General features: G+C 51.8%; 1 protein-coding gene across 3 annotated transcripts in view; it reads left to right on the top strand.

Annotated features, from left to right (window-relative positions):
- CREB3L1 (cAMP responsive element binding protein 3 like 1) overlaps nucleotides 1-25,675 on the top strand; it is a 46,438-nt gene that overhangs the window by 12,072 nt on the left and 8,691 nt on the right. For 2 of the 3 annotated variants that reach the window (XM_087746779.1, XM_087746777.1), the window contains exons 2-8: nucleotides 12,621-12,849; nucleotides 17,660-17,820; nucleotides 19,497-19,575; nucleotides 20,526-20,686; nucleotides 21,287-21,436; nucleotides 22,249-22,307; nucleotides 24,140-24,208. In XM_087746779.1, coding sequence (XP_087602905.1) covers nucleotides 12,621-12,849; nucleotides 17,660-17,820; nucleotides 19,497-19,575; nucleotides 20,526-20,686; nucleotides 21,287-21,436; nucleotides 22,249-22,307; nucleotides 24,140-24,208 — 908 coding nt within the window. The remainder of the gene's footprint in view (nucleotides 1-12,620; nucleotides 12,850-17,659; nucleotides 17,821-19,496; nucleotides 19,576-20,525; nucleotides 20,687-21,286; nucleotides 21,437-22,248; nucleotides 22,308-24,139; nucleotides 24,209-25,675) is intronic. The other variant, XM_087746778.1, reaches the window with a different exon arrangement.

Raw genomic sequence — 25,675 nt, 5'->3', positions numbered from 1 at the left:
TCAAACCCAGCGATACGAGGGGCCTGCTTCAGAGTATGCTGTTCTCTGCTCTGACTCAAGAGATGTGGGTAGCTGTGTGATGAGCCATTAGGCAACAGTTTGACATGAGCACACAGTACTCCCTCCCTCACAATGCCTCATCCTGCCCACATGCCTCACTTAGCTTTGTTTCCTGCAGGGGCTTGGGAACAGGGAAGCTGAGCGCAGTGACCCCCCAGGGAGCAAAATTTTGTTCAGTGGAGAATCCTCCTGCCTGGTTCAGAAGTTGTCCTCGTTGCACCCAGAGGGAGCAGGGCTCTGCTTTCATAATACCCCAGGGACGGCCTGTCCACCAGGGATGGACTCACTGGAACCACAGAGCTGAGCTTTTCCACCCGACTCAGCTCTGCTGAGCGAGAGAGTAGCTGAGGAAAACGATGGCCTCTTTATAAACTGACTGGCAAAACTCTTGCATCTCTCCTGGGAGCAGGCCAGGGATTCTGAGTCACTGCTTAAGTGGGTTGCAGCCAAGGTAGTCTTACCCAAGACATTAAGCGAGAGAGGAGAGATCCACCCAGGACTGCCAGCAGAAAGAGAAATGGCCATGACCATAATTAATAATAATATAATGATGAAAAGATTCAGAAACGCACTGCCCACTCCAAAAATAAAGTTTGAGGACAATTCAAATGCTGTACAGAAAAGAGAGGAAAGAGTCGAGAAAGACCGCCAAAGCCTGCATGTCAGCTGCAATGCAAGGAGTCCCGTCCAGCTGGCCTGGGTTCAAAGAGCTCCTATTGTCCAACAGCATTTCCAAGACACCATTCAAAACTTTCAGAAAATGAACCCAAGATGCAGGGTGAGATTTATCGCACAATAAAGGCAAGCCAGATGTGTGCACCCTTTCAGAAAGAGGAGATGGGAGGAAGGCGATCGAGGAGCAAAGCAGGGGAGAACCAGGCAGCAGAGGCATGAGGGAAGAGGGTGGCATGAGAAGGTCTGGTGCTGTGAGCATCCAGGCAGGAACAGGGGCTGGGTGCGTCTGTGCTGGGACACACACTGGGCCCTTGGGAAGGATTTCATATATATGGAGAACTCCATACTTAGGAAAAGTCACTCGGCATTGGGATTAAGGGACAGAGGGTGAAGATCTCACTGATGCTTTTTCTCTTTTGTTGCACGTAAAACCATGATAGATGCTAAGAGGTTATTGTTGCTTCTGGTCCTGGATTATGTACCTGCATAAGACGGCCATGTCTGAAAGAATGCTCAGAAGCCAAACCACTGGAGATTTTATCTTGATTTTCTAGGGCTCGCACAGCCTTCATTATTGCTTTGCAGCACTGGCCACCACGGTAGGGCTGTAACTTCTTTTGCCACAGCAATCACCCACTTCCACCTGTGATGTGATTATCTTAAAATCTAGCAATTAATTATACAGAAAGATAATTTAATCTTTGAATCTGCTGCTAACGTGGTGTTACATGACCACAACCAGCCATCATTAAATAAGTCCTCAAGTTCTCCCCGCCTGAAATGAGACCGGTGTTGCTTCTGCTGTCTGCAGAATAACCCAGTACAGTGGCCATGCCATACCACACTCCACAGATTAAAAGGTGACTTGGTTTTGTTCTCAGAAAGACCTCTGGTAGTAAGGACTTGTTCATCTAAGAGCAAAAAGCCTGAGAAAACACTTTGGAGGCTTAAGCTAGAGTCCCTCTTTGCAATGACTCATATGTTTTGTGACTGTAGTTAGCTTCTACAACAGTTTTTTTTTAGAAAGGGGTGGATTTATCTGAAGCCTTTAAACTGAGATGAGATGTTTCTTTCTGTGAAGCTCAGTTGCGGATGATGAGTTTGAAGCAGGAGGCATGAATATAGCTCCTTCACTCAGCGACATAAGGAACCATATTTGATTACCAGACTGGCTCCTCCAGGCCCTAAAACCCATGAAGCCATCCACTGTCTCCTTGTGCCACTCCAGGGATGTCGAGAGAATGGACTCCCAACTCCACTGGTTTCTGCAGACACCCCTCCAATGCTGGGGTGCAGATGCCTGCTCGATCTCAGACACAGGAGCTTCCAGGGCAGGTTTCCAGGGCATAATAGCTTTCCTGTCATCAAAGGAACATAGGATCTTTTCTTCACGGAAGCTTCTGACTTTACTTGAGCACACGATCCCAGGCATCTTCATGTTTCTACTTCTTTTCACCAGCTACAGGGTACTTGGCTGCTGGGCCTTGTCATGGAGAAGTCCGGCTTGGAGAGGGGATAGCTGGAGAGCCCGGTGTTGGGAAAGCATTTGCACAGGCTGCCTTTCTCCTTCAGCCTTGATTTTTTCATCCAGTGGTTGAAGTGACTGCATTATCTCTGACCAGTCGGATCTCCATCCTCATCTTTGGAAACACAGGGCTTTGACCCCTGGTTCACCAGCATCACACCTTCGTTCTCCCCCAGGATGGTGTTAATCCAGGCTGCCCCAGAGAGGTGTTACTGCCCTTCACGGGCTCGGAAGGATTTCCTCATTCTCCAGAGACTCTGGTTTCTGCAGCTCCACTGCTGAGGTGAAAATGATACCCTCAGCGTTGGAGCTGAAGTTTAATTTCCTATCTGCTGCTCAGGGCACAGATTTTCCACTGGGATATTGGCAGCAGGTCAGAAATCTGCATTCCAAGCTGAATTGCTTTGAAAACAGTCCTGGTGTGGGACCCCATTCAGTCTGCTGGTTGCAAAACCCAGCTCTTGCCCAGCCTGGCCACTGAAGAGAGTCCCAGCTCTCTCAAGATTTTGGGTGAAAATCCCTCACATCCTTGAGTCACAAATCAGCTCGTCCAGACTTAGTTGCTCTGTAATTGCCCTTTACAAAGGCCCAAGGAATGAAAGCCACCAGTAATGTTTGGTATTAGCTGCATGCCTCAGCTTTTGGACTTGAACAGAGTACAGCTATCTTCCTCTTCCAAGGCCTGCTTTTCTTTACGGGTCTCCAGGGACCTGCCAGGGGACAAAATGTGAATTATCTCCGATTTTGCTCTCTGAGCACTAAAGAGAAACAGTTTCAATGAGACAAATGAAGCTGATTGTAAAGATAATACTGACCTTTCTTCCTTCTCCAGTTATCTCCTAAAGCAGATTTCCTCTATCTCCCAGGGCACCTTTCTCGTTGCTTAGATTGCCTTTCTTGCAAGATGCAGAAAAAAGGCCCATAATAGCACAGGGGTGACAAGCTGTGTAAGAGCAGAGATCTGCTGACTCTGGTGGCAGGGCCAGAAGCTTCCAAAAAAGATGGAAGAAATGGTGGAATGGTGTTTATTCCAGTTTATTTTGGTTATTGAATCCCACTTACTGGTGACTGGCTTGAGCAGTTGCACCTCTCTAATTTATTTTTAATTGTATTGAACTGTATTTCCTGTCTTTTGGTAATATTGTGAGCTTGGCTTCACTGCAGCATGGCAGTATAGTTCACAGAAGAGTCACGCAGGGTAAAGCAGTATTTTCTTTCATTTGCCCTGCCTGCTGCCTTTTGTTGCACTGTGTTTCCCTCTCCATCAAGCAGAATTTTTCCCTGAACTGTCCAGGCAGATGTACCACACAGAATTAAATCCATGTGGGCTTTCTCAGGGTAGATTTTGCCTCTAGATCTGCAGGGTTGGGCTGGAGCTGCACCTCTAGGTTGTGCAGGGCTGCTGCACACCACTGGGCATGGCTGCAGATACTCAATTGCGTTCTGGCTGCCGTGCCTCTGTGGGGACTGAGAAGGGATGGATGTGTTTGGGCTCTGAAAAGGGCACGCCTGGGTGGAGGTGGATTGGGGTAACATAGCAGATGGGGCCTTCCCAAAGATGATGGATTACATTTTCACACATAACAGGATAAAGTTCACATTAACCTCCTCCCCGTGACGCTACAGCAGCTGAAAGACTCCTGGCCCCCCGTCACGGTGTGGAGTTAGTGTGTCTTTGGGAGCCCACTGCAAACTCAGCTGAGGCTGCCAAGTTAACACAAAGAGGTAAAGCACCAATTCAGACAAGAGGGCAGAGACCTGGGGGGAGTTATGACAATACAGCTTCTTTCTCTCAGAGCTACTGCTTGTGTGAAGTCTCTGCCCAGAGGCTGCGCTGACCTTGGCTTGGGAAGGGGCAAAGAAGAGGAAGAGACCCCTGCCAGCTTGCCCAGGGGTACCTGCATTCCCATGGAGAACACCTCCCACGCATCTCCGTTCAAACATGGCCCAGCTGCTGCCATGACGGCTCAGAAATAAAGGCAGCTTTGTTTTGTAGCAAGCAGGTGTCTTCAGTTCTCTGAACTCAAGAAAGGCCTTGAAGGACAAACTTATTTACCTTTCATGGACTCCTAGAAGTAGCCCCCAAATCTTCTGCCAAATGAGGGTTAAGAGCAGCTGATCTAAATGTTTCATCCTGAGAGGGTTGTGTCCACTTCTGCATATGGTTTAAGTCCTGCTCTAATTTTTTTTTATCAGAGTCGGCTGCAAGGGTGTTGTAAGCCAAAGGAAATTTGGGACATTCGTTGCATATGTAGCATACACGCAGCAAAAGCTCGCTGGAAAGCAGAGGCATTCCTGTTTATCCTCCAGGGTGCTGCTGCTGGGAGGAGAGGTGCTGTCTCTGCAGTCTCAGTGAGTCTCGTGCAACAGGCAAACTGTGTACTGTAGCTGCTTTCCACCCCAGGGCCAGTGGAGCCTGGTTTGCCCTAGGGGAGGCTATGTTCCCCCTCCTCCCTAGCACATGCATGCCTGCTCTGCACCCTGGCATCTGCAGGTGGCTTAAGGGCACCAAGATGGCCACACCACTGTGGCCATACTGTGATGCCGCTGGTCTTTTGATTCATCTCACCCTGGGCTCTGTCCTGTTCCACAGTCATTCCCCTCGCAGAGTGCTTGCAGTCCGTCCCACACCACCACTGCCCACACCGGCTGCTAATACCATTTATGCTGAGCAACACTAAATCCAGGTGTGGATACATCAGTGTCCATGACTCTTCTGCCACTGCAGCAGCAGGTGCCTTCCGTGCCTCCTTCAGGGCCACTGGGAAACCCAGCCTCAAGCTGGCAGATTGCAACTTTCCACATACCTTTTTCTCTCTTTTTTTTTTTTCTTTTCCTTTCAGGGGCAAAAACATTTACGTTAAAGATTTAACTCGCCCACTCCCCCCACGCCTGGGTGCCTCCCAAGATTCCTCCCCAATGAATGGCAGGCTCGCAAAGTCTGAGCTGGGTATTGCGATCACAGCCAAAAAAATTTTGCTGCAGTCTGTATTGTGCGTGTGTTTTTAACAACATCACCCATTCTGTCAGCTGACTTATTCCCCCCCTCCCCCCCCGCTGGGGTTGGGGGGTGGGGGTGGTGAAACACGAAATATTTATGCTTGCTACGGAGGTTACTGCAAACCGTGGGAGCAGTGTGTACCTGAAGGGGTCTCCCGGAGAGACTGGGACAATGTCCTCTGAGGCGCTCGTTAAGACATCCCATGATGAGAAAGAGCCATGAGGGGGCAAAGGCGAGGCCTCGTCGAGGGGCAGAGCTCTGCCCCCCGACCTCAGCGTCCCCTCCGGCCTCAGCGCCCAGCCGAGCCGTGGAGCAGCCCGGCACCGCGGGGGAACCGGAGCAGAGCCGCGAGGCGCGGAGGGGCCGCGGACCGCTCCGTCCTAACCCTGCACTCCTCCCGCCCGCCTCGCGCGGCTCGGCTGGCAGCCGCCTCCCATTGGCCGCCGCTCGCCTGCGCCGGCCAATGGGCGGCCGCCGCTGCCGGCCGTTGGAAGCGTGCCGCGGCGACCGTTAACCGCCGGCGGCGGGGGTGGGGGCGGGTGGTTCCTCCGTACCCGCCCGCGGCCCTCGGACCTGGGGGTAGCGGGGGCGCGCTGGGCGCCCCGATCACCCGGGAGCTTCGGGCCGTTCCGCCTAGACGGGGTGACGGGGGGTGCAGCGGCTTCAGGCACCCGGGGACCAGGCGAGGACCTCGTCGGTCCAGATGGCTGCTGCTCCCTCGCGTCAGGGTAGCGCCTTGCCTTGGCACCGCTCCCTCAATCGCCTTCTCCTGATTGTGTCTTGAGCCTCTGTCGTCCCTCCTAGGTCTTGTGGCGCCTAGCACTGGAAATTGTAAATCCAGGTCCTTGGCACAGATGTGTGATGGAAGGAGGTTTCCACAGCGAGCTGTGCCTGAGCCTTGCTGGGACTTTGCAAGGCGCTGGGGACATGGCCGTCGCTGCTGCCGCCGAGGCGTAATGGCACCTTTGGTCTGAGGGGCTGCAGTCCCCGCAGGGAGGGAGCTGATGGCACAGCTCGCCTGTGGGGAAGCAGGTCACCTGCCTTGCTTTCAGTGACCCAAACGCCCCCCCCCCCCCCCCCCCATCATTCTGCATTGTTCTACAGACAGCAATAAATTCTGGGCCCAGTTCCAGATCAGGTTCAGTCAAACCGTCTGCTGCTTGAAGGCTGGGTGTCAGGGAAGCCTTTGGTTCACCGTACAGTCCAAGGTCGTGATGCTGAAAATAATCACGGGTGACTTGGGCATTGCTGGCAGTCTCTGAGAAAGACTGAGGGGTGCTGCTGGAGGGAAATAGCAGTGGGGTTTGCAGATGGTTTGGCCTGAAGCGCTTCAGCTGTGCCATCCAGCAAAGCAGGAACAGCAAGGGGGTAGCAGGTCAGTGGCAGGCTATCCAGGCAGACCAGGGACCTGGGCAGACCAGGCGCGGAGCAGCAGGGAGCTGCAGTACGTGAGGGGAGAGGACAAGAGCAATATGGGTCAGGACTGAGGGGCACCAGAGGGATTTGAGAGAGCCAAGAGGTGGTTGGATGATCACTTGTGCCCCTTGGGATGCAGATGCAGCGACTAGCCTGTGAGGAGAAGTGTGCGCAGCATCTGTCCATCCTGCCTGGATCTTGTTAACGCTGTCAAGACCTTCACTTTCATAAGGTCTAAAATTCGCTGCATTTTAAAGAGAGCAGAAGGACTGTCTGGAGTGTATGGGCTCTTCTTTCCTGGAATGTAAAGGAAACCTCGGCTGTGAAGTTGGAGTGCAGGGGGCTTCATTCCTTAGTGAAAGCAGAGAAGGGAAATGCAGATGTCACAGCTGGGACAGGAGATTTATCTTGGCAAGCAAAGAGGAAAAATACTTTCAAAAAGAAAAGAGAAAACTCAGAAGAATCCCCTCCCCATCTGCACTGCCTGCCAGCACGAGCAGAACCTCCAACCTGCAAAGGCTCTTCGTCTCCTGGGCCTGGGCTGCCGCCCAGCTGGATTAGCCCCTCACCGCTTTCTCTTTGGAGCGAGACCATTGTGGTGGGAGCAGGGAGGCTGTGAGAACCAGGCTGATCCTGAAGGGAGATTGTCTCCAAACAACTCAGCTGGAGGTGGGAATGGGAAAGTCACAGTCAAAGGATGGAAGCGTGAAAGGGAAAGGGAGGGACAGATGCAGCCAGGGTGACCACAGAGGAGAAGTGGATCCAGGGAGAGGAAACTGTCCCCTCGTCAGCCACGTGTGGTGCCACTGGGCTACAAGAGTGGCACCTCCAGGCATCCTGTGCGCACCCAAGCAGAGGAGAAGGCTTAATGCCTCTGTCTCTGCTTGGGGCCCACAGAGGTCTAACACCAGCTCTGGGTGGGGGGAAACAGAGAGCTTGCATTTGGATGTCTGGATGCCTTACATTAGCTCCCAAGATAACCGTTGTACAACAGGAAAGAGTGTTCGAACGAGAAGTGCACGCACGCACATACAGTGTGCTATTTAGACAACCCTAAGCATGAGGTCAGGGTGAAAACATGTGGTAGAAATATGTTTGGAAGAGTCAGTGCCTATGTCGGTCACCAGGAGTGGGAGGGAGCAGGAGCCAGCAGCTGACAGATTCGCACTCTCGCCCCACGGCTGAGGTGGCCTCAGCCTGAGCAGATTCTCTTGTGGCACCAGAGCAGCTTAAGGCTCTCTGTTGGGCCTGGAGATGCGGTGGTCATTGCCTCCCTCGTACCTGTGCACATTGGCTTGTCCCCTTCAGGCACTGCCTCCCCGTCGTCCCAGAACTGCAGTGGGGGGACGGGCAGCCAGAAATCGGGCTTGGATCAGGAAATCCAGCACATCCTCGCCATTGCGTTTCTGTCCCTTGGCTGCCCCCTCCCTGACCGCTCACTGGTAATACAGCTTTGGAAACACATCTCGTGCTATTTCTTGGCTTTGGAGCATAGTTAGAAGGAGAAGGAAGGAGGGTGTGAAAGGGAGGGGGAGATAGCAGGAGCGAATAATGCAAAATGAGACTGTGCTGCGAGGTTTGTATCCCATCTGAAAGCTGTTTTCCCCCAGTACACTTCACACCCGCTCCCTCTGGGCCAGGATGGTAAGGATCATGTTTCCCAGTTGACTGGTCCCCCTTGCTCAAGCCGGGCCCATCTGCATGAAAGCTACTTGAGATATCTTAAAGGAGAATCTCAGCAGAGTTGCCGAGTCCCTCATTATCACAATTAGAAATTCTTGGCCAATTCCCTGAGGAGCGAGAGCTGGCTGATCTCAGCCTGGCTGGAAGGTGCTCTTGAGGAGAGAGTCTAGGCCTTGAAGAGGCTGTGAGAAGATGAGCCTGCTCTGCTTGTGCATCTCTGTGCATCCAGCCTTCATTCATGTCCGAGTCCTGTGACTCTTTCTTGGACCTTCCACCAACATGTGCCTCTGGTCTGCTAAGATCTTCATTGCCACGGTGTTGGCAAAAGTCTCTCCAAAGCCCAGCACAGTCGTTTCATTTAGTGGCAGGACATGCAGGCCTTCAGCTGTGCTGGCCCCAGTCTGGGTGGGAAGGGAGGGCTAGTGGCTACCCAGCACCTCCTTTGGCATGTGACCTTCCAGACAGGACAAAGCTACCGTCCATTTGGTCAGGTGATAAACCTGCTTCTGTTTATTGCTCAGAACCTCGGAGCATTGAGCCTGCCGTGCTCTGCCATGATCCACACAGCCCTGAGACACCGCACCCTGGGAGCTGCAGTTCCCCGGAGCCTGCTGTCTCACACGTGTTAAGGAAGAGTACGGCTGAAGCCTTCTCTGAGTTTTGCCAGATGGGTGCAGCTCCCGCAACGAGGCTGGGTGGGACAGAGTTTGCATACTCCGGGTTAGCAGGCTCGATCTAATTAGCAGTGGTTTTGATGGCGTCTATCCAAACTAATCTCTGGGCTGCTCCTCACTATGCTCATCACAGTTGGAGCTGGACAAGAGGACACTTTTTCTTGTTACCACATGGTTGCATGCATGGCTGTCTTTGCTAATCCAAAACCTGTCCTGAAGTTAACAGTATCTGTTGGCATCAGGAGAGAAGAGAGCCAACCCAAGAGACACAGCAGTCTTCCTGGGACATGGTGGCTTAGCTTCCTGCTTGTCCTGTAGTCTCCGTTGTGGATATAGCCAGCTACAAAGCCACGTCATTATCTTTGTTTGCTTTACCTTTCCTTCTTCTGCTTTCCTCTGCCTCTCGCTGCCACCTTTGAGTAAAATAGCAATCTCCAGCTCTGTGACAGCTCTGGGTGCTCTCCACTCTTTGAGGATGTCTGATCCTCGGTGCCCTCTTTGATAATAAGCACAGTTATTTCCAGTCTTATAGGCTAGCTCCCTTCTCTCCATCGTCTATGTCTGGAGGTGTTGCACTGGTATATGTATGATTGGCGAGAGCTGAAAGGGGGCTGCTTTGATGAGACGGCTTTGCCAGTATTTAGTTGTGCTGGAGAATAAGACCCAGGAGCCCAGAGAGGCGTACGTGCCCCAGCATTTCTGGATTCCCAGGGAAGGTGCGAGTTTCATTCTCCGCTTATCACCCATGTTTTTCCCATACTGTGCAGTAGGTCTCTGTCTCTTGGGAGAGAATGGGCTCTTGGGGACCTGAACTCCTGCATCTCTGGGAGAACAGTGGTGCCTTCATCCTCACTTCCAAGCAGCGAGGTCCTCCAGCAAGCCTGCTGTGTGGTGTCTAAAAGAAGAACCAGAAATCTGCAATTACTCCTGCCAACGTTGGTGACCGTGTTAAGGCTCTGATACTCAGCCACCTGCACTCATTACTCAACTCTCACCCCCTAGCCACTGCTAGATTTTTTGGTTTCAGAATAAAACCAGAGGCACACCTCCGCCTCTTCCCTCTGGGTAGGTTTGTCCTACAATGGGAAGACTGTTGACTGACCAAGAGATCCTTGTTCTAAGCGTGGGTGGGATGCCGCTAAAAGATAGTGTGTGGAACTACTGCATAAATGCATCTTCTTGACTCTCTTCACTCCCACCTCTGCCTTTGTTAATGCACAGTTGTGAAAGAAATTTGAAGCACGTGGCAGAGTTGCAGACAGCTTTCCCTGCAGCTGTCCATCCAGCCCTGCTTCTCTTCCAGGGCTACATGGTGGTTCTGGTTTTGATGGCTACAACAGTATATATGATTTGAGTGCCTCTTGCTGGATCCCGGCTCTGCTGTGCCATCGTGGTGCATTAGCAGCCAGAACTCTGAATCCCTTCACTTTTCTGCGGTTATGTTCTCACCATTACCGTAAGGCTGTCATGTTCATATCCTGTGTTTGCTTGTGTTGTTTAGAGAAAGCAAGACAAAGAACAGCTGTTACATGAGCAGGCACTCTCTGGGGTTAACGCTGAGGACTTCAAACTCTATACCCCTCCAGCTGTAGGATAGGACAAAACCTGGTTTTCCAGTGCTTTTTAGATAAATATCTAACCCAGTTCCATCTGCTGACTCAGCTCCCTCTGAAGAGCAGCAGAGGGACATGTTTTCTGTCGCTTGATTCAAGCGCAGAAATGCTTCTAGGCAACTTGGAGATGGAAATGGCTGGGTAGATTTTACCAAGCTACCCCGCCAACTCGGCTTCCGGTTTGGGAACAAGTGGAGAAAACTTCAGCCCAGACATCCCAGGGAGGGCCTCAACGCTGGGATTTAGCATAAGTGTGCCTTCTCTGCCTTACCTTACACATGCAGTGTCTGCCCTCCCAGGGGAGCCTCAGATGGTGCTGTGTCAGGCTGTCGCTCCAGGCAGTGGGAGGACAGGACAAGTGGGAAGGACGTGAAGAGAGAAAAACCTTGTGTCAGGCAGAATGTAGGCAGCAGGGACTCCCCCCGGCTCCCAGCATGCTCTGTGGGCATCTGAGTTTTTAAACTGAGTGGCTGAGGGTTGATGTTGGAGGGTGAAGGGCACTGGCATGTTGGAGATTGCTGCAGCTCACCGTCTCCCTCCCCAACTTGGTGGGAAGTGTGGGTCTGTTCAGCTGGAGCCTGCTTCACTCCACAGCCTCACCCCAACCCTCCGACAGCCAGTGTAATGTTGACAGAGTGATATTGTGCTCAGATAAAGCAAATATACCTCGCTGTAGGAACAGGAACCTGTAGGCTGCAGCATCCGGGGTCCTCTGGCCAACTCCTCCCTCACTCCTAGTGCTGGGGAAAGGACGGACTGTATGCACCCCATGCTCCTCTAGGAGCCGGGCTCTTTCCTGAGCTCAGCTCTCACACTGGAAGAATTCATTGGCATTCATGTCTCTACTCTAGGACATGCGTGCTCTCTCCCACTCTCTCTCATCCATACCCTGTTGCTCTTGGTATTTCAATATGCTGCTTTCAATGCCTTTCTGCCCACCCAGATGCTTTTCCAGGCGGGGGGGACCCAGTCTGACTCTGCTGAGCTCTCTCCAGTTCATTTAAGTTACACAGTTCCGTCTGTGTAATATAGTCACTTGAATGTATCTGTCTTTTCTTTCCTCTCCCTGAGCCAGAAGCCTCAATCTGCCAACAAATGGGATAATTTTTCAGCTGGTGTTTGGCAACCATCATTTTTCTCCCTGCCCAACCAATGCTTTGTTGTAGCAAATGGAAAAGTTAGTGATTTGACTTCTGAATAGGAGGATATGCCTCAAAGGAAACAGGTTCCCTGTAGCATCAGGAGCCCAGCTCTGCAGCAGCACTGGCCAGATTTACTGACTGTTACTGGAATGATTAGTGGAATGATTGTTTGTTGTTAACAGCCCATCTGTAGTGTTTAAACTTCATCGGGGAGCAGAATTTCACAGGCATTCTCTGGCTGGAGGACAGCCTCATATGGTCCACAGAGGGGCTGTGAAATCCCAGAGGAAATTAAATACAACAGGGGGCCTTCCTGTTATGTTGATCTAACTGATCTTTTTTTCTGCGATAGAAGTCAGCAGCTGGGTTGATGTTCTCTGGGGCATCAGAGTGCCTATTGCTGCTGGCAGAGAACATGAGAAAGTGTCTGTCACCAAGGACAGGTGCGGAAGACCGTGATTTTCTGCCACACTTGCATTTTGTCATCACAGGGATTTCTTGCCTTGTGCTCTATTCAGTTCGTTGTCACAGTGAGATGATGCTAGGAAGCCGAAGATAGGTACCCACAGAGGAAGGGGAGATGTGAGAATATGGAAGAGTTTCATGAGTGTTTGTGGTGTAGATAAACAGGCGGAGAAGATGTACAGCACCACGGCCCTTTCTATCGTAATTCAAGGTGTTTTCATCAGACTGATACAGGCAAGGGATAGGAACTGCTTTTTCCCATCCAGAAAGGGCTGTTGCTGAGGTTTGGCTCTCAGAGCAGGGGACGGCTCTCAGATCCCTCTTGGAGTTGACACTAATGCTCTCTCTCCCTTTGTCTTTCCTTAGCATTTCTCAGAGAACCTGGATCACTTCTCTGACAACATGGAGGATTTCTCCAACGACCTCTTCAGCAGTTTCTTCGATGACCCAGTACTGGCTGAGAAGAACCCATTGCTGGACATGGACCTGGATCCACCCACTCCAGGCATCCAGGCAGAGCATAGCTACTCCCTCAGTGGAGACTCTGCTCCCCAGAGCCCCCTCGTGCCTGTCAAGACTGAAGATAATGCTAACGGTGAGCATGAGACATGTGCACTGCACAGCTTCGGGCACATCTGTTAGCAGAGGCTCTGGCTGGCTTCCATATATAAGGACAAACTGGCTGTTCCTTGGGCTTGCGCATGGCTAATCCAGGGAAGAATTTGATCTGCCGCTGACAAATACAGCCCACATTTTTTCCTTCAGTTTGTGCTCCGACAGTCACATTGCTCCTTTGCCGGGCTAACTGTTATTTGCAAGGATGATAATTGGTTGTGGTTTGGTGTGCTGGCAGCTTCTGGCAAGCAACAGGCAATATCGCTTTAGGACCCTGCAAACCTGGGTGTGGATGCTTTTAGATCCAGGTCTGTTTTGGCATCAGGCAGCAGGGTTTTGGCTTGAATATAGGAAGCATGAGTCTCTGGCTGCAACCAGTGCTGGTACATGTGGAAAGCTAAGTGGCTTCTTTACCAGCAGATCTTTTAGCAGGAGACAGAGAGGAACAGTCATTTCAAAACCTATTTTTAAAACAATTCATTTCAGGATAATTTATGATGGGTGGATATATTTAGAGCTGTCCTTGCAGAGAGTCCTGTAATTTGCGGGACTGTGTGGGTGTCCCAACAGCTGATGGACACCAGGCTGCCTGAAAAAGCAGTGGCACAGGCTCAGTATACACAGAAGAAAGCCATTCCTTTGAGCGAGAGTGAGACCCGGGACAGAGGCTTCCCTCTCATGGCCAGGAATGATCCCAGCTCTCTGGTACTAACGCCAAGGCAGGAGGAGAGGAGCTGGCCTCCTCTGCCCCTTTGGTCCCTGCAAAGGACACGGCCATCAGCGCTACATTCCTTAGGGGCCACTCAAAGAGGTGCTGGGAGAGAGGCTCATGGCAAGCCACACAAGCTCTGCCTTAGTATCAAAAAAGCTTTCCATTTTCATTTGGTTTTCCTTAGCTTTAACCCCAGTACAGTCTTGGAGGGCACTCAGCCCAAACAGGCAACTGGGTGACTAACAAAAACCAAACCAGCATGAGCACACAGACACATCTTTATTTTGCCCCTGCAAATGAATAGGAGGAGATGAGGCTTGGGATTGAGAGAAGCAAAAAGCATGAGTATGTAGAAAGCAGTGAAATGAAGTCTGCCTGCAGACTCAGGGACTTCTCTCTGAGACACTTGTCACCACTTCTGCTCCTCTCCTCTGTGTCTGGACATGCCCCTGCTTCAGCTGCAGTGTCTCCAAGGCAAGACCATGACTCTCCTGAACAGAGTGTGACACTGAACCTTGGGCAGAGGCCAGCACAGGGTGTACAGCGCATAACCCAGGAGAGCTGGAGATGGACCTGGCACTTGCTCTCTGAGAGTGCAGATAAGCTCTATACAGGGAGTCAGGCCTAGCATTAATGTGGCAGGAACTGGGGTATCTATGCACCTAGTCCTGCAGTGGGATAATTCAACCCGTCTTTCCAGGGATATCTTGGCTTGTAATTGGATGTGAGTCATATTCTAGTGTAGCCCTGAGTCAGGTCCAGTATTTGCAACACTGTGCAGTCCTTCTGGCACAGATCCATCCAGTCTCAGTCCTTTTAGACGTTCACTTCAAATTAATTACCCAGGAATGGCTTTTCTTTAACATTAAGCAAGCTCTGCTTGGTCTGCAGAGCTCCTCAGGAATGCCTGGGCTCTGTCTGGGCTTGGAGCTGGCTGAGGCTTGCTATTTATCAGCTTCCTCCCAGCTTTTCTGCAGATCTCCAAAACACTTCCAAATCCTGCCCCTTCCCATATGGTTCCCACTAACACAGGTCAGCTAGGGCAAGCCGCTGGGTGCATTGTGACCCTGCTTATCAGTGGAGTCTGCTTTCAGGATGGTTTGCACATATGGACTGGCTGCTTTGGTTCTCAGTACCAGCCCTCAGTTCTGCAGGGCATGATTTGATGCCAGGAGCAGGGGGAGCTGTGGTTGTGCAGAACAGCAGGTGCTGGACCAGCCTCGGGCTAGTGCCCGCACTCCCGTACAGGTCCTGCTTCCTCACTGCTCTTTGCCTCACCTCCTCAACCCAGGGCAGCTATGGATATCTTTCAAACGTACTTCCTCCCATTAAGTACAGAGTATCTAGAGCAGAGGAGAAGCTTCCTGGCATGCCTCACCCAGCAACGTACAGTGAAATCTGCAGTGGTTACAGACTGGCCATACTTCTGAAACGTCCTCTGAGGCAGCAGAACATAGATGTGTCCACGCAAAATGCCTTCTCCTCAGTCCCTCATTGACCCTCTTATGGCTTATGTGTTTCTGATTCTGTAACCCAATCACTCCCCAGATAAATCTCCGAGGGTGGGAAAGAGAGCAGGGTCAGAATGTAGGCAGGAAATGGGAGGACAGCGCGTACTTATTTGGGTGTCTGCTCCTTGGACTGTCTGGACTGACAGCACTGGGGGCTGCTCTCTCGCTGAGTCAAGTCTGAACGGGGAGAGCCCTTGGTGGTCTGCTCTCCCTTGTCTGGTAACTTGCTTCAGCAGCAGTCCTCCCAGACAGAGGATGCCCCACGCCTCTGAGAAAAAGAGAAATGCAGAGCTTTGCAACAGAAAGGGAGGATGAGGAAGATGAGGCTTAAAATCACAGTAAGGGAACTTCAGATTAGCCAGTAGGCAAAACCTTCCTATAGTGGGCATAGTGAAACTGTAGAAGATATTTAATGTGGAAAGCTGTGGATTCTTCATCACTTTGCAGAGGGGTAAGATCAAGTCGGACAACCATCTGTCAGGACTGACACAGGTTTAGTTGAACTTGCTTAGAGCAGTGGGATAGACTGGAAGACCTCTCAAGGTCCCTCATCTCCATGACAGGCTGTGGTCAGTCAGAAGAATTCAGTCCAAGTTTTCTGGCTGCAAATACTTGTGGCTGTGTTAACGCTTTGCCTCCTTCCATCAGAAGGGGCTTGTTTGCATATCAGGGGTAACTGGGACTTCACTACCAGCTGCGGGTTTGGTGTTCTTAGCAGGACAAGGAAAATGCAGTTCAGTCTGTGTCTGCTCAGCAGCCTCTCCATTGTCACGGCTGTGCAGTGCACCCCTGCCTGAGACGCTGCCTGACGACATTGGCCCTGCTGCATTGTGGGAAGCTCTAGGAAGCAATCCAGCAGCACTGAGAGCAGCACGCACAGCTGATAGGCACACGGAGCAGCCACAGCAACTCCTGTCTGTGCTTGAAGATGTCCAGTCGCACAAGGAGCTGGAAGGAATGAGCCTTTGCTAGAGAGACCTATCCAGGCAGCAAAATACGAGGTGCCAAACCAAAGACAGGAAGAGAACATATTCCACTGGCAAGGGCAACACTGTGTTAACTGATATAATTCTTGCCCGAGCTTTAACACCGCTGTGTCCACACAAAAGCCAGAGGCAGGATTCTGCCCTGTCCTCTTCTGAGGGCACCGGAGTCTGAGTTGGGCAAAGATGACGTTAGGCCACCTTTAAGTTTAGTTCAGATGGTAGCTCCCACATGAACAGCTGCTTGCTTGTACCCTTCTTTGTGCAGGCTTTTCTGGAGCTGAGAAGGACCTTTCTCGCCCTCTCATCTTGCCAGGATATCTTCTGGACTGAGACCTGCACTGCAGAGCTGCTTTGGGCAGTAGGCAGCTAGGCAACACCCTTGGGTCTGTGAGTGCTGTATGCAGACAGCAGTGTAGAGGGGTCAGGGAGTGAGCCTGACTGTGGCCTCGTGTTGAGCCAACTGGGGCACTACCTGGTGACACACTTAGCAATAGTCTGTCCTGCATCAAGACAAATGCGTTTCTCGTTGTCAGATAAAAAGGGGAAGGGATGAGGATTAGGGAGGAGGATGCAGGCTCCAGGCCAGCTAGGAGTAGCTTTTTGGCAGGCTGAAGTGTTTGAAGAGCAATGAGGGGAACAAAACTTCAGAGCAGAGCCCAGGCAGCTCTCCTGCCGAGCAGTTTTTTCCCCCATCTGAGCTGCAGCTTATCCACCACTGCCTTAGGTCCAGCTCCTGGGATCTCTGCTTCCAGTGACAAGCCAGGCTCACGCCGCAGATGTGCATAGGACAGAGCAGGCAGGGGGCGAGGGGAGCATCCGCACACAGCTCCATTCAGTTCTCTTCAGACACTTCCTTTCCCTCGCTGCTGCTTCGGTCCCTGCCAGAAATGGCAGCGGGGCATGGCTGTAGGCAGCGGTCCCCCTGAGCATGCGGGGTGGAGGAGGGAGCCTCAGAGGTGAGACTGAGGGGAGCAGCCGTGGGAGCAGCCTGACAGGCAGGTGCCACACTGGACTTCCTTCCACAGAAATGGATCTTCCTTTCTACTGTCACGCAACAAAGCTCTGGTACTTGGCACAACATTGGCGGGAGGCCAAAGCAGCACGTACAGCCACCTGTCAGCCTTTCACGGTCATCGTGCTTGCCCTCTCGACAGTTCTCTAGCACAAAGATGGTGCTATTCTTGGTAACACACCTGGCAGCTCTGTGATGCTGGCCATGCTGCCTCAGGAGCAACAGCCCAGCATCCTCCTCTCACTGAGCTCTAAATATAAATAAGCTCCAGAGGACAAGACCGGGACACCACTGGGGGAAGAAACCCTGCAGCTGTCCTCCAGCGCTTGGTCTGCACAGTCAGAGCAGAGCAGAGACACAATCCCTCTAGCTCTGTCCTGTCTGTTCTGCGCATGCTGGGGGTTCATTCCCTTTTGTACTCTGTGTTGTGGGCCTGCACACGCTTGTGTGGTGACAGTGCTAAACTTGGAAAGGCAGCCTCCCCAGATGGTGGGAAGCTGTCTGCGTGGATTTTTTTTATCTTGTCCTGTTCTTGCTGGAGTTTGACTCTCACGTTGTGCATGTTTCAGAGCTGGAGAATGGAGTGTGGTCGCTGGGGCCCAAGCTCTGCTCCATCATGGTGAAACAGGAACAGAACCTGGCTCTAGACCTGCCTGAGTCCCAGCTAGCTGCCAGCTCCATACCAGTGCTGAACCTCAACCCTCTGCAGAGACTGCCAGTCCCCGAGGAGGTGAGCCCATCTAAGATCCATCGGGAACCCGGGCTCTCACACAGCGGCACCCTGGTGATGCGGACCCAGCCATGTGACTGCAGGGTCCTGCTAGGTGATTTAGCCGCTGGACAGACAGGAGAAGGTGATACAAAGCCCGGGTACTGCATTATTTGCCATTCTCCTCTTGAAATGGCAGTCAGAGGAGCAGCACGCCTGATGCTAGCTAGAACTGTGTTCTTGATTCCTGCAGTGAAGCTACAAGACAGCTTATCCTTCCAGAGAAAACGATGGAAGTAGGGTTTTCTCCAGCACAGGAGGCTTTACAATCTCGGTTAAATACAAGCGTGTTTCCTTGGCACAAAAGCCAAAGGCTTTTAAACTTGCACGTGCTGGACACCTGTCCCCTCCAATCTGCCAGTATCTCTATAGCCACTCTTGGCTTATTTTCATTTTTCGGAGAACAGTGTCAATGAATGTGATGCCAATGACCCCACTACTCGTGAGTATAGACCCCTGATCTGCCACTGCCTTTTTCATGGCTTTGGGCCTCTCACTTTTCTCAGCTGCTCACTGGAAATGGAGGTCCCACTCCAGGTCCTGCTTGCTTTTTCCTATGAAGCAGCAGGAATTATTATTTCTTAGAAACAAGGGGCCAAGTCTTTTGGTCATATCTAAGAAGTTCTTAAGAAGTCTGTTTGTCTGAAGGAAGCTCACTTATGCCACTGGTAAGTGGGCATAAGCTGGGGACTTGGTTCGGCTGGCCCTGAGTCCAGCCGTGTTGGATGGGAAGGTTTGACCAGTCTCACACAGACCTTGGCTATCTTGTAGCAGCTCAGTAGATAACAGTAGAGCATCTCTGGGGTTCACTTCCTTTTTTCACTCATGCTGAGCATCTTTTCATTTAAACAACCATCCAAAACAAATGGGTACTTCCAGCCAAAACTGTGCACAAACTTACTCCATTATTTACACAGCTTGAACTTGCTGTGCCCTTGAAGCTCTGCTGTGTGCGCTCAGCGGCCATACCATGGTGCTCTCTCAGCTGTGTTTACAGTCTGGAGGAGATTGCAATGTGTCTGTTTAGTGTAAAAACTCCCCCAGCCTATGGTGAGCTGGGGGCTGGTGAGCCAGGGAGCTGAGGGGCAGCATAGCCCAGATGGGAATAAATCTACTCTTTATTTAACTCTCAGTCCCCTCCGACTGGAAACAGCTGCCCAGTGGCCCTGGTGAAAATCATGTGAGCAGGACAGGGGGTTTGTTCTGTTTCTGTTTCTGTACAACCTCTATACTCCTATTTCTAATGAAGGCAGATCAAAGAGGGACTTCCCATGATAATGCAGAGGTTGGTTTAAATTGCACTGTCTGGGTCTAGCAAGGGAAGAATTGCCAAGGATAAAAGTCATCTCCCTTTCAGAGGTACTCAGTGCATGGCTTGGCAGCATATCCATCTGCCACTGCCTCTTCCTCTGCAAACATATGTTTGCACTCTGTGTGCCCAGCGACGCAGACTTCAGGGGGCTTATGTTTGGACTCCTGGTTTCTGTTATGTGTAGTGAGAGGCTGCTTCGGGGCAGAGCTATGAGATGGGGCAGTACAGAGAGCAGGGGAGCAGCGGCTGTGAGCAGAACTGGCAGGAGCCCTCTGGGCAGGGCAGGTGGCAACACCCAAGAGCTCTTTCTGCTTCTCTTCCACAGACTCCCATAGAAATGACTCCAGCACCTGTGATCAAAGCTGAACCCAAAGAGGTGAACCAGTTTCTAAATGTACCTGCAGGTAAGAAAATAGAATTTGCTGGTCAACTTACATCCCTCTATTTTACTCAGATATAGATATTACTATACAGGGAGGAAAGAAAACACCTGAGAGCAGAGCCATGCATGCAAGGTAATACTGGGGCACAGACCAATAGAGGAGTGAGCACTGCACTGTTCCAACTCAGATCAGTGTCTGGATCAGCAGCCATGCACAGAATTGTTCAGACAGGGACTCCCAGGCAAAACAGGCTACCTCAGAGTTGGAAATATGCAAGAATGCCTTTAAAATCCTCAGAGGGACTGTAGTGTTATCCAAAAACAACCATCTGAAAGTCAGGAAATTCAGGATCCAGTTTAATTTGAAAGAAACCCAAGCATCTGAAAATCTGCCGATGCACAAATGAAAGCACTATAGGAACTCCCACTGCCACAGAGAGACATTCCTTAGGCATATTCCCACCTCCATTAAGGCCCCCAGGGCTCTCCAGTACAAAGTGGGGACAGTTTTCAAGTGCTTGGCAACCAACAGAGTGACCGGAGCCCCTTTGGATCAAGTGTGCTGGCAAGTGTGTGAGCCCTGTGGTGCTTTTGGAAGAGCTCTTCTCTTACAGAGCTTCCTGTACTTGTGAACAGGCTATGGAGCAAAACATCACGGGCTTTGTACTCCATTTTGGTTGACACCGGAGTACCTTATTGCTTTGTAAATACCTTCAGTGTCCTGGCAAAGCCCCTGCCAGCTCTCTGACTCCTACAGTTCCTAGTTTAGCACATTTGAGGTCAGCCTCATCTCTGTCTTGGGCAGTGCTCAGTCCAGCCTTGTTCTCAGACCCACCCCATCTTGTGAGACTCATCACCCTCTCCTTTCTGTGCTGTGTTATGGCGGTGCCTTCTCCTGTTGCTACTCAGGGCCCTATGCCTGCACCAACAGGCTGACATGACAGCCGTTGAATTGATGTTCTTATTTCTCAGTAGATGACCTGGTGCAGATGCCTCCAACTCCACCCAGCAGCCATGGCAGTGACAGCGACGGATCCCAGAGCCCCCGGTCCCTGCCTCCCTCCAGCCCAGCCCGGCCCGCTGCTCGCTCTTCTACTGCCATCTCCTCCTCACCTCTCCTCACGGCACCACACGTAAGGAGGCAGCAGGGTGTCACTGGGACACAGGGCTCCTTGGTGCTCAGAGGGGGCTGGAGGCTTTCCGAGGCTCATGTGGGGGGATCCTGCCCTTGTTAAGGTCTCCAAACTGAAATGCTTTGGCAAGGCAATGTGATGTCCTAGCACAGGGGTGGGGGGACAGGATAGTGCTCGCAGGAGTGAGGAGAGTCTTGCACAATGCCTACCAGCAGCTATTTTGTTTTAGCAAGTGCTGTCTTTCACCCCATACTTTGGGAAGTGGACCATGCACTGGAGGACTTTCTGAGCAGGTTAATGGAAGAGAAATGAATAACCAAGAATTCCCATAACCATTCTGGTTTTTAACCATTGCCCAAAAGTTATTTGGTGGGGTCCTGCAGTGCAAATGTGTAGCCAGCCATGAAGGAGCAGATGCCCTCCCAAGTGAAAGAGGAAGGCAGCTGCTGAGCTGTGCCCCCAGGATCAGATTGAGAGCAGGAAAGAACATTGCCCTGCACCTATTTGTACTGAGTCACTAGCTGCTCTGCAAGGCTTTAAGGAGGATCACTGGGATAGAACTCCTTGCTGATGCTGATTGCTACTCTCTGTGTGTTTCAGAAGTTACAAGGGACCTCTGGCCCACTGCTCTTGACTGAAGAGGAGAAACGCACCTTGATTGCCGAGGGCTACCCCATTCCTACCAAGCTGCCCCTCACCAAAGCAGAGGAGAAAGCACTGAAGAGGGTCAGGAGGAAAATCAAGAACAAGGTGACTATTTGCAAAAAAATGTAACAACTGTGCAGTTCCCATGATTCCAGAGCATCCTCAGCTGACCAACGCTATAGTTACCTTCACCTTCTCAGCTGCAGTGCAGCTCAGAGAAGGTGGGATCCTGCCTTTGGTGCACTGGCACGAGCCTCCCAACCCACAGAAATGGTGCCATGGGGCATCTGTGCATGAATGCTGTGCATGCAGCCCTGTCTGGGGAGTGTGGCTTCCAGTCCGGCTCCTGGGAGTGCGTGGCCTGGGATGGGGCCCACAAGCTAAGGCATCACGGATCAGAGAAACTGGCCTGGTCAGGCCTTGCTGGAGGGGCAGGGAAACAAGAGCCATTGCATGGTGCAGGATGGGTGATGCACAGAGCTCATTAGCCAGGCAGAGGCTGTGAGACTTTAGGCTGTGATTAGAAAGCATCCCGTGGGAGAAATGATGAGACCCTGCATTAGTCACCCAGTGACTCAGAAGGGGTCTGGGGCAGAATCTGCCCAGATGGCCACAGCACGTACCCATGTGAGTCAGAGGAGTTCAAAGCAACCCTAAAGATGCTCTCAGCAGTGAGGGGGTCAGGCATACTGCAACAAATTGTTGTGGCCTACAGGCCAAAGAAAGCTGCATGCCTACAGCATCCATCCCTCCCAGTTTTGGCCTGAAGACCAGTAGCAATGGCAGACTGGAAGGCAACTTCCCCATTTACCTTCAGGGTGCTGTGTGTGCAGGGAACAGACAAGATGAGGGAGCCACAAAGAAATGTCTAGAGGCTTATGATACTGATTCCTCTCTGATGACTGCCCCCCTCACAGATCTCTGCTCAGGAGAGTCGCAGGAAGAAGAAAGAATATGTGGAATGTCTAGAGAAAAAGTAAGTTTCTCCTTCTCAGTCTTACCTTTGAAAAAGGAGCCCTGTCCATGTACAGCCCCCAAAAGAAGTTTGGTTTGGGATCCTGCCTCTACTCCCCTCCCTCCTAGAAATCCTCTTGCAGGATAAAGATTGCTCTAAAAACCTTGTGTTTCCAACTGCTTGGTTTGGCTGGTCCCCTGCAGAACACGGGACATTTTGGCTGCCAACAAGGTAGGATTTTGGGTAAGAGTCATGTTTCCCCACTAGAAGTTGCTTCTATTTTGTCTGTCCCATAAGCAGCAGGCCCTCTGAGGGCACTGACCACATCTTTTCCCCCCTCTCTTTCCCATAAAGGTGGACACACAAGTATTTGATAGCAAGAAAAACCTTGCACTACAGTTGTTCCCCACACTCCCTCCCCTTCCATTGTTCCCTCTGTGAGCTTTGTTTTTCTCCTTGCAATGAGGTCCTGCATGTAGAGCAGGCATAAGCCTAAGGTGACATCACATGACACTGACAGGGTAGAAAATAACTCTTGAGGGCCTGATCCTGTGATCCCCTCTGTACTAGCAGCCCCTGATGGGCATTCCCAGGCAAAGAAGAACACCGGGATCCAGGTGCAAATTCACATTTCTGTTTAAATACCATCTTCTTCCCTGTTATTAACACCACCTAAGATCAGCAAAATGGAAAAAAACAACTCCCAAATCTGACCTTAATTAACTCTTCTCCCTGATGCTATTTGTTTATATTCTCTAAGTTTGTAGAAATGCTGAATGAAAACAGATGACTCAAGGCACCTTCAAGTTGTCATGCCCTTCCATAAGCAGCACCTCGTCATGCATGTGTATTTCCAGGCATCAGAGCATATCACCTCCAGCTAATGACACCCAGACCCTTCAAGCCGGGGCTGGGGAGTTGGCTGGCCTTGCTCAAGTGGCAGGTCCAGGGCTTTCTGTGCTGGGGCCTCTTCCCCAGACATGGCTGTGGTGCCTGTACGTACTCAGTGGTTTGTTACGCTAGCGCATTGCTGTGACAGATGGCTTTCAAACAATGCCAGGTTTAAATGTGAACCAAAAGCAGCATTCAGTGATTTTTTTTTAATGCAACAAGTCTTTGGTCAACTTGGCTTTCTGTAAGAGCTGGTTTGTCAAAACCTGTACTTGGGCCCTTCACCGTTCAGTTCGACACCTTTGCTGCAAGCCCAGTTTTTACACGGAACGCCTGGTTCGGAGGCTGTGCTGGAAACCTCCAGCAGGATCAGGCTGTGTCCCTGGCCTGCCTTCCTCCGGGCCTGGAGGCATTCCCCCTCCCTCGCCCCAAGTGCAGCCGAACCACTTTCCCTTCTGAAGCAGTGGGAGGGAGCCTGCAGGTTCTCTGCTGCCCTCAAGTGCCTGCAGTTGGAGCTGGCCCAGCATTTGCACAGAACTGCCTGGTTTTCATATGCAAGGTGTGCAACCACGGCAGATTCTCAGTCTGAGTAGAAGAAGTTTGAATTTGTCCCCCTGTTCCTTTTCCATGCTCCTTAGCAGGGTTTGGAAGTGATGGAAATGCCTGCATAACTTTGGGTCTGTCCTGACCTGACCTGCCTGTCACTGGGTGCTGTTGGCTCTCCCAGCCCTCGGGAAAGCCTGAACTGGGAAATCTCACAAGTAACTGTCCACCTGCAATCTTATCCCTGGTCCATTGGGGCTGGCGGCAGCCAGACAGGCCAGGGACATCTGGCTCCAGGACCATATCTGCAGGTGATGGATGGGGCCACTGAGCCTTTACACCCTGAGAGAGGCAAGGACTGCTTTTGCTTTATTTGTCTGGCCTTTGTAACTAACCAGCTATGGGTTTTATTCCCGCAGGGTTGAGACATACACAACAGAAAACAATGAACTCTGGAAAAAAGTGGAGACCTTAGAAAATGCAAACAGGTAAGAGGGGCTAGACCTGACCCTCTGTGGGCAGGGCAGGGTGGGCAGGAAGGGAAGTTAGGGGAGTGCTGGGGCAGGGAGGTGAGAAGAGAAAGGCAGGCTCCCCTGGCTCCTGGTGGGACGGGTGCTGCTCGGCGAGGCGCTGGTTTTCGGCCCGTGGCAGCAGCGAGGCAGCTGGGTTTGGTTAGCGAGCCTGGAATGTTTGTGTTGGGACGGCCAGGCTGCGCTGCAGCAAGAGGAGGGAGGGAGGGAAGGCGCGTTTCTCACATCTCTTCCTCCTTCTCCCTGCAGCCCTTTGGGCTCATGCTGCCCTCCCCATTGCCCTGCAGACCTCTGGCTGCTTCTAGGGCAGCTGCGCGGAGGGAGGTCCCTCACACCAGTCTCTCAAACCCACTGTTTCTGCTCTTGGGCTCTTTGGAGGAATACAAGGTCCTGGGCATAATGTGCCTGTGTCAGGTTTCTCTTGAGAGAGAGCTGAACGGACTTGGTGAATACAGGGAAAGCCCATTCCTCCAACAAAGGCAGAGATCCCAGCTCCCACCAAATCCAGGGCAACTCCCTGTGCATGTGGTACCCCAGCCCTTGCCCTGCCTTTTCCCCTTGCAAAGCAAGCCCGAAGGATCTCCCTCCCATCTGCTGCTGCTCACCTGAAAGAAGCAAGCTGTTCCCACAGCCCCAAAGCAAGGCCCCTGGCTCCCTTGCCCAACAATCTGGTGAGCGCTTGTGCTCCTAATACGCAGAGCTGGGCGACTGATCACCAGGGGAATTTGCTTCCTTGGAAGCAAATAATGAAGTCTCCCATCCCTGCAGTGGGGATGGGCAGCAGGAGCTGGAGGAGGGCCCAGCTCTGCTCTCTCTTACGGGGTGCAATAGGTGTGAGCAAGGGCAGGGTCAGCTGCAGGGCTGTTGAGGGGGAAGCTCATTTTTATAGCCCCGCTTCGATCACCCCCATCTCGAATTGAAGGGGAGAACCGCAGCCAGAGAGCCAGTCCCCTCACCCACCCCTCTGCTACCACTGCAGCTCATGGAGTACTCCTTGAGGCTCTGCCGCACTCCTTCCTCCCATCTGTGACACGAGTCCTGTGGCCCTGGCTTCCAGGCCAGCCACTGGTGCCGGACCAGGGACTGTCAGGCATGGTCTGGCTGAGGTGTGCGCGTGGCTGGAGCCTCCCATCTGCCGGAGACACGGCTGCCCAGCTGCTCTCATCCTTGGGGCACGGCCTGCTGCCCGGCCTCGCTGGAGTGCAGGCAGCCCCTGCTGCTGAAAAAGAATGAGCCCCACCCTGCAAAATCAGGAGATTGACCTAAAAGCCAGGAGAGGTTTTTTTTTCAAAATACACATTGTGTTCTTTCTGATTGGGTTTGGTTTTCAAGTACTGCCAGTGGGATGCTCTGTGCTTCTCTCCACATGTACAAGGAGCAGAAAAGGATTTGGAAAGAGATAAAGCTGGGATTCTCCTGCAATCT

This window comes from Nipponia nippon, unplaced genomic scaffold (assembly GCF_047370975.1).
Source record: "Nipponia nippon isolate SJK-2023a ecotype South Korea unplaced genomic scaffold, ASM4737097v1 scaffold_10, whole genome shotgun sequence".
Taxonomy (NCBI): domain Eukaryota; kingdom Metazoa; phylum Chordata; class Aves; order Pelecaniformes; family Threskiornithidae; genus Nipponia; species Nipponia nippon.
Note: the sequence above shows the minus strand (reverse complement) of the source record. Positions and strands in the feature narration are given on the sequence as shown.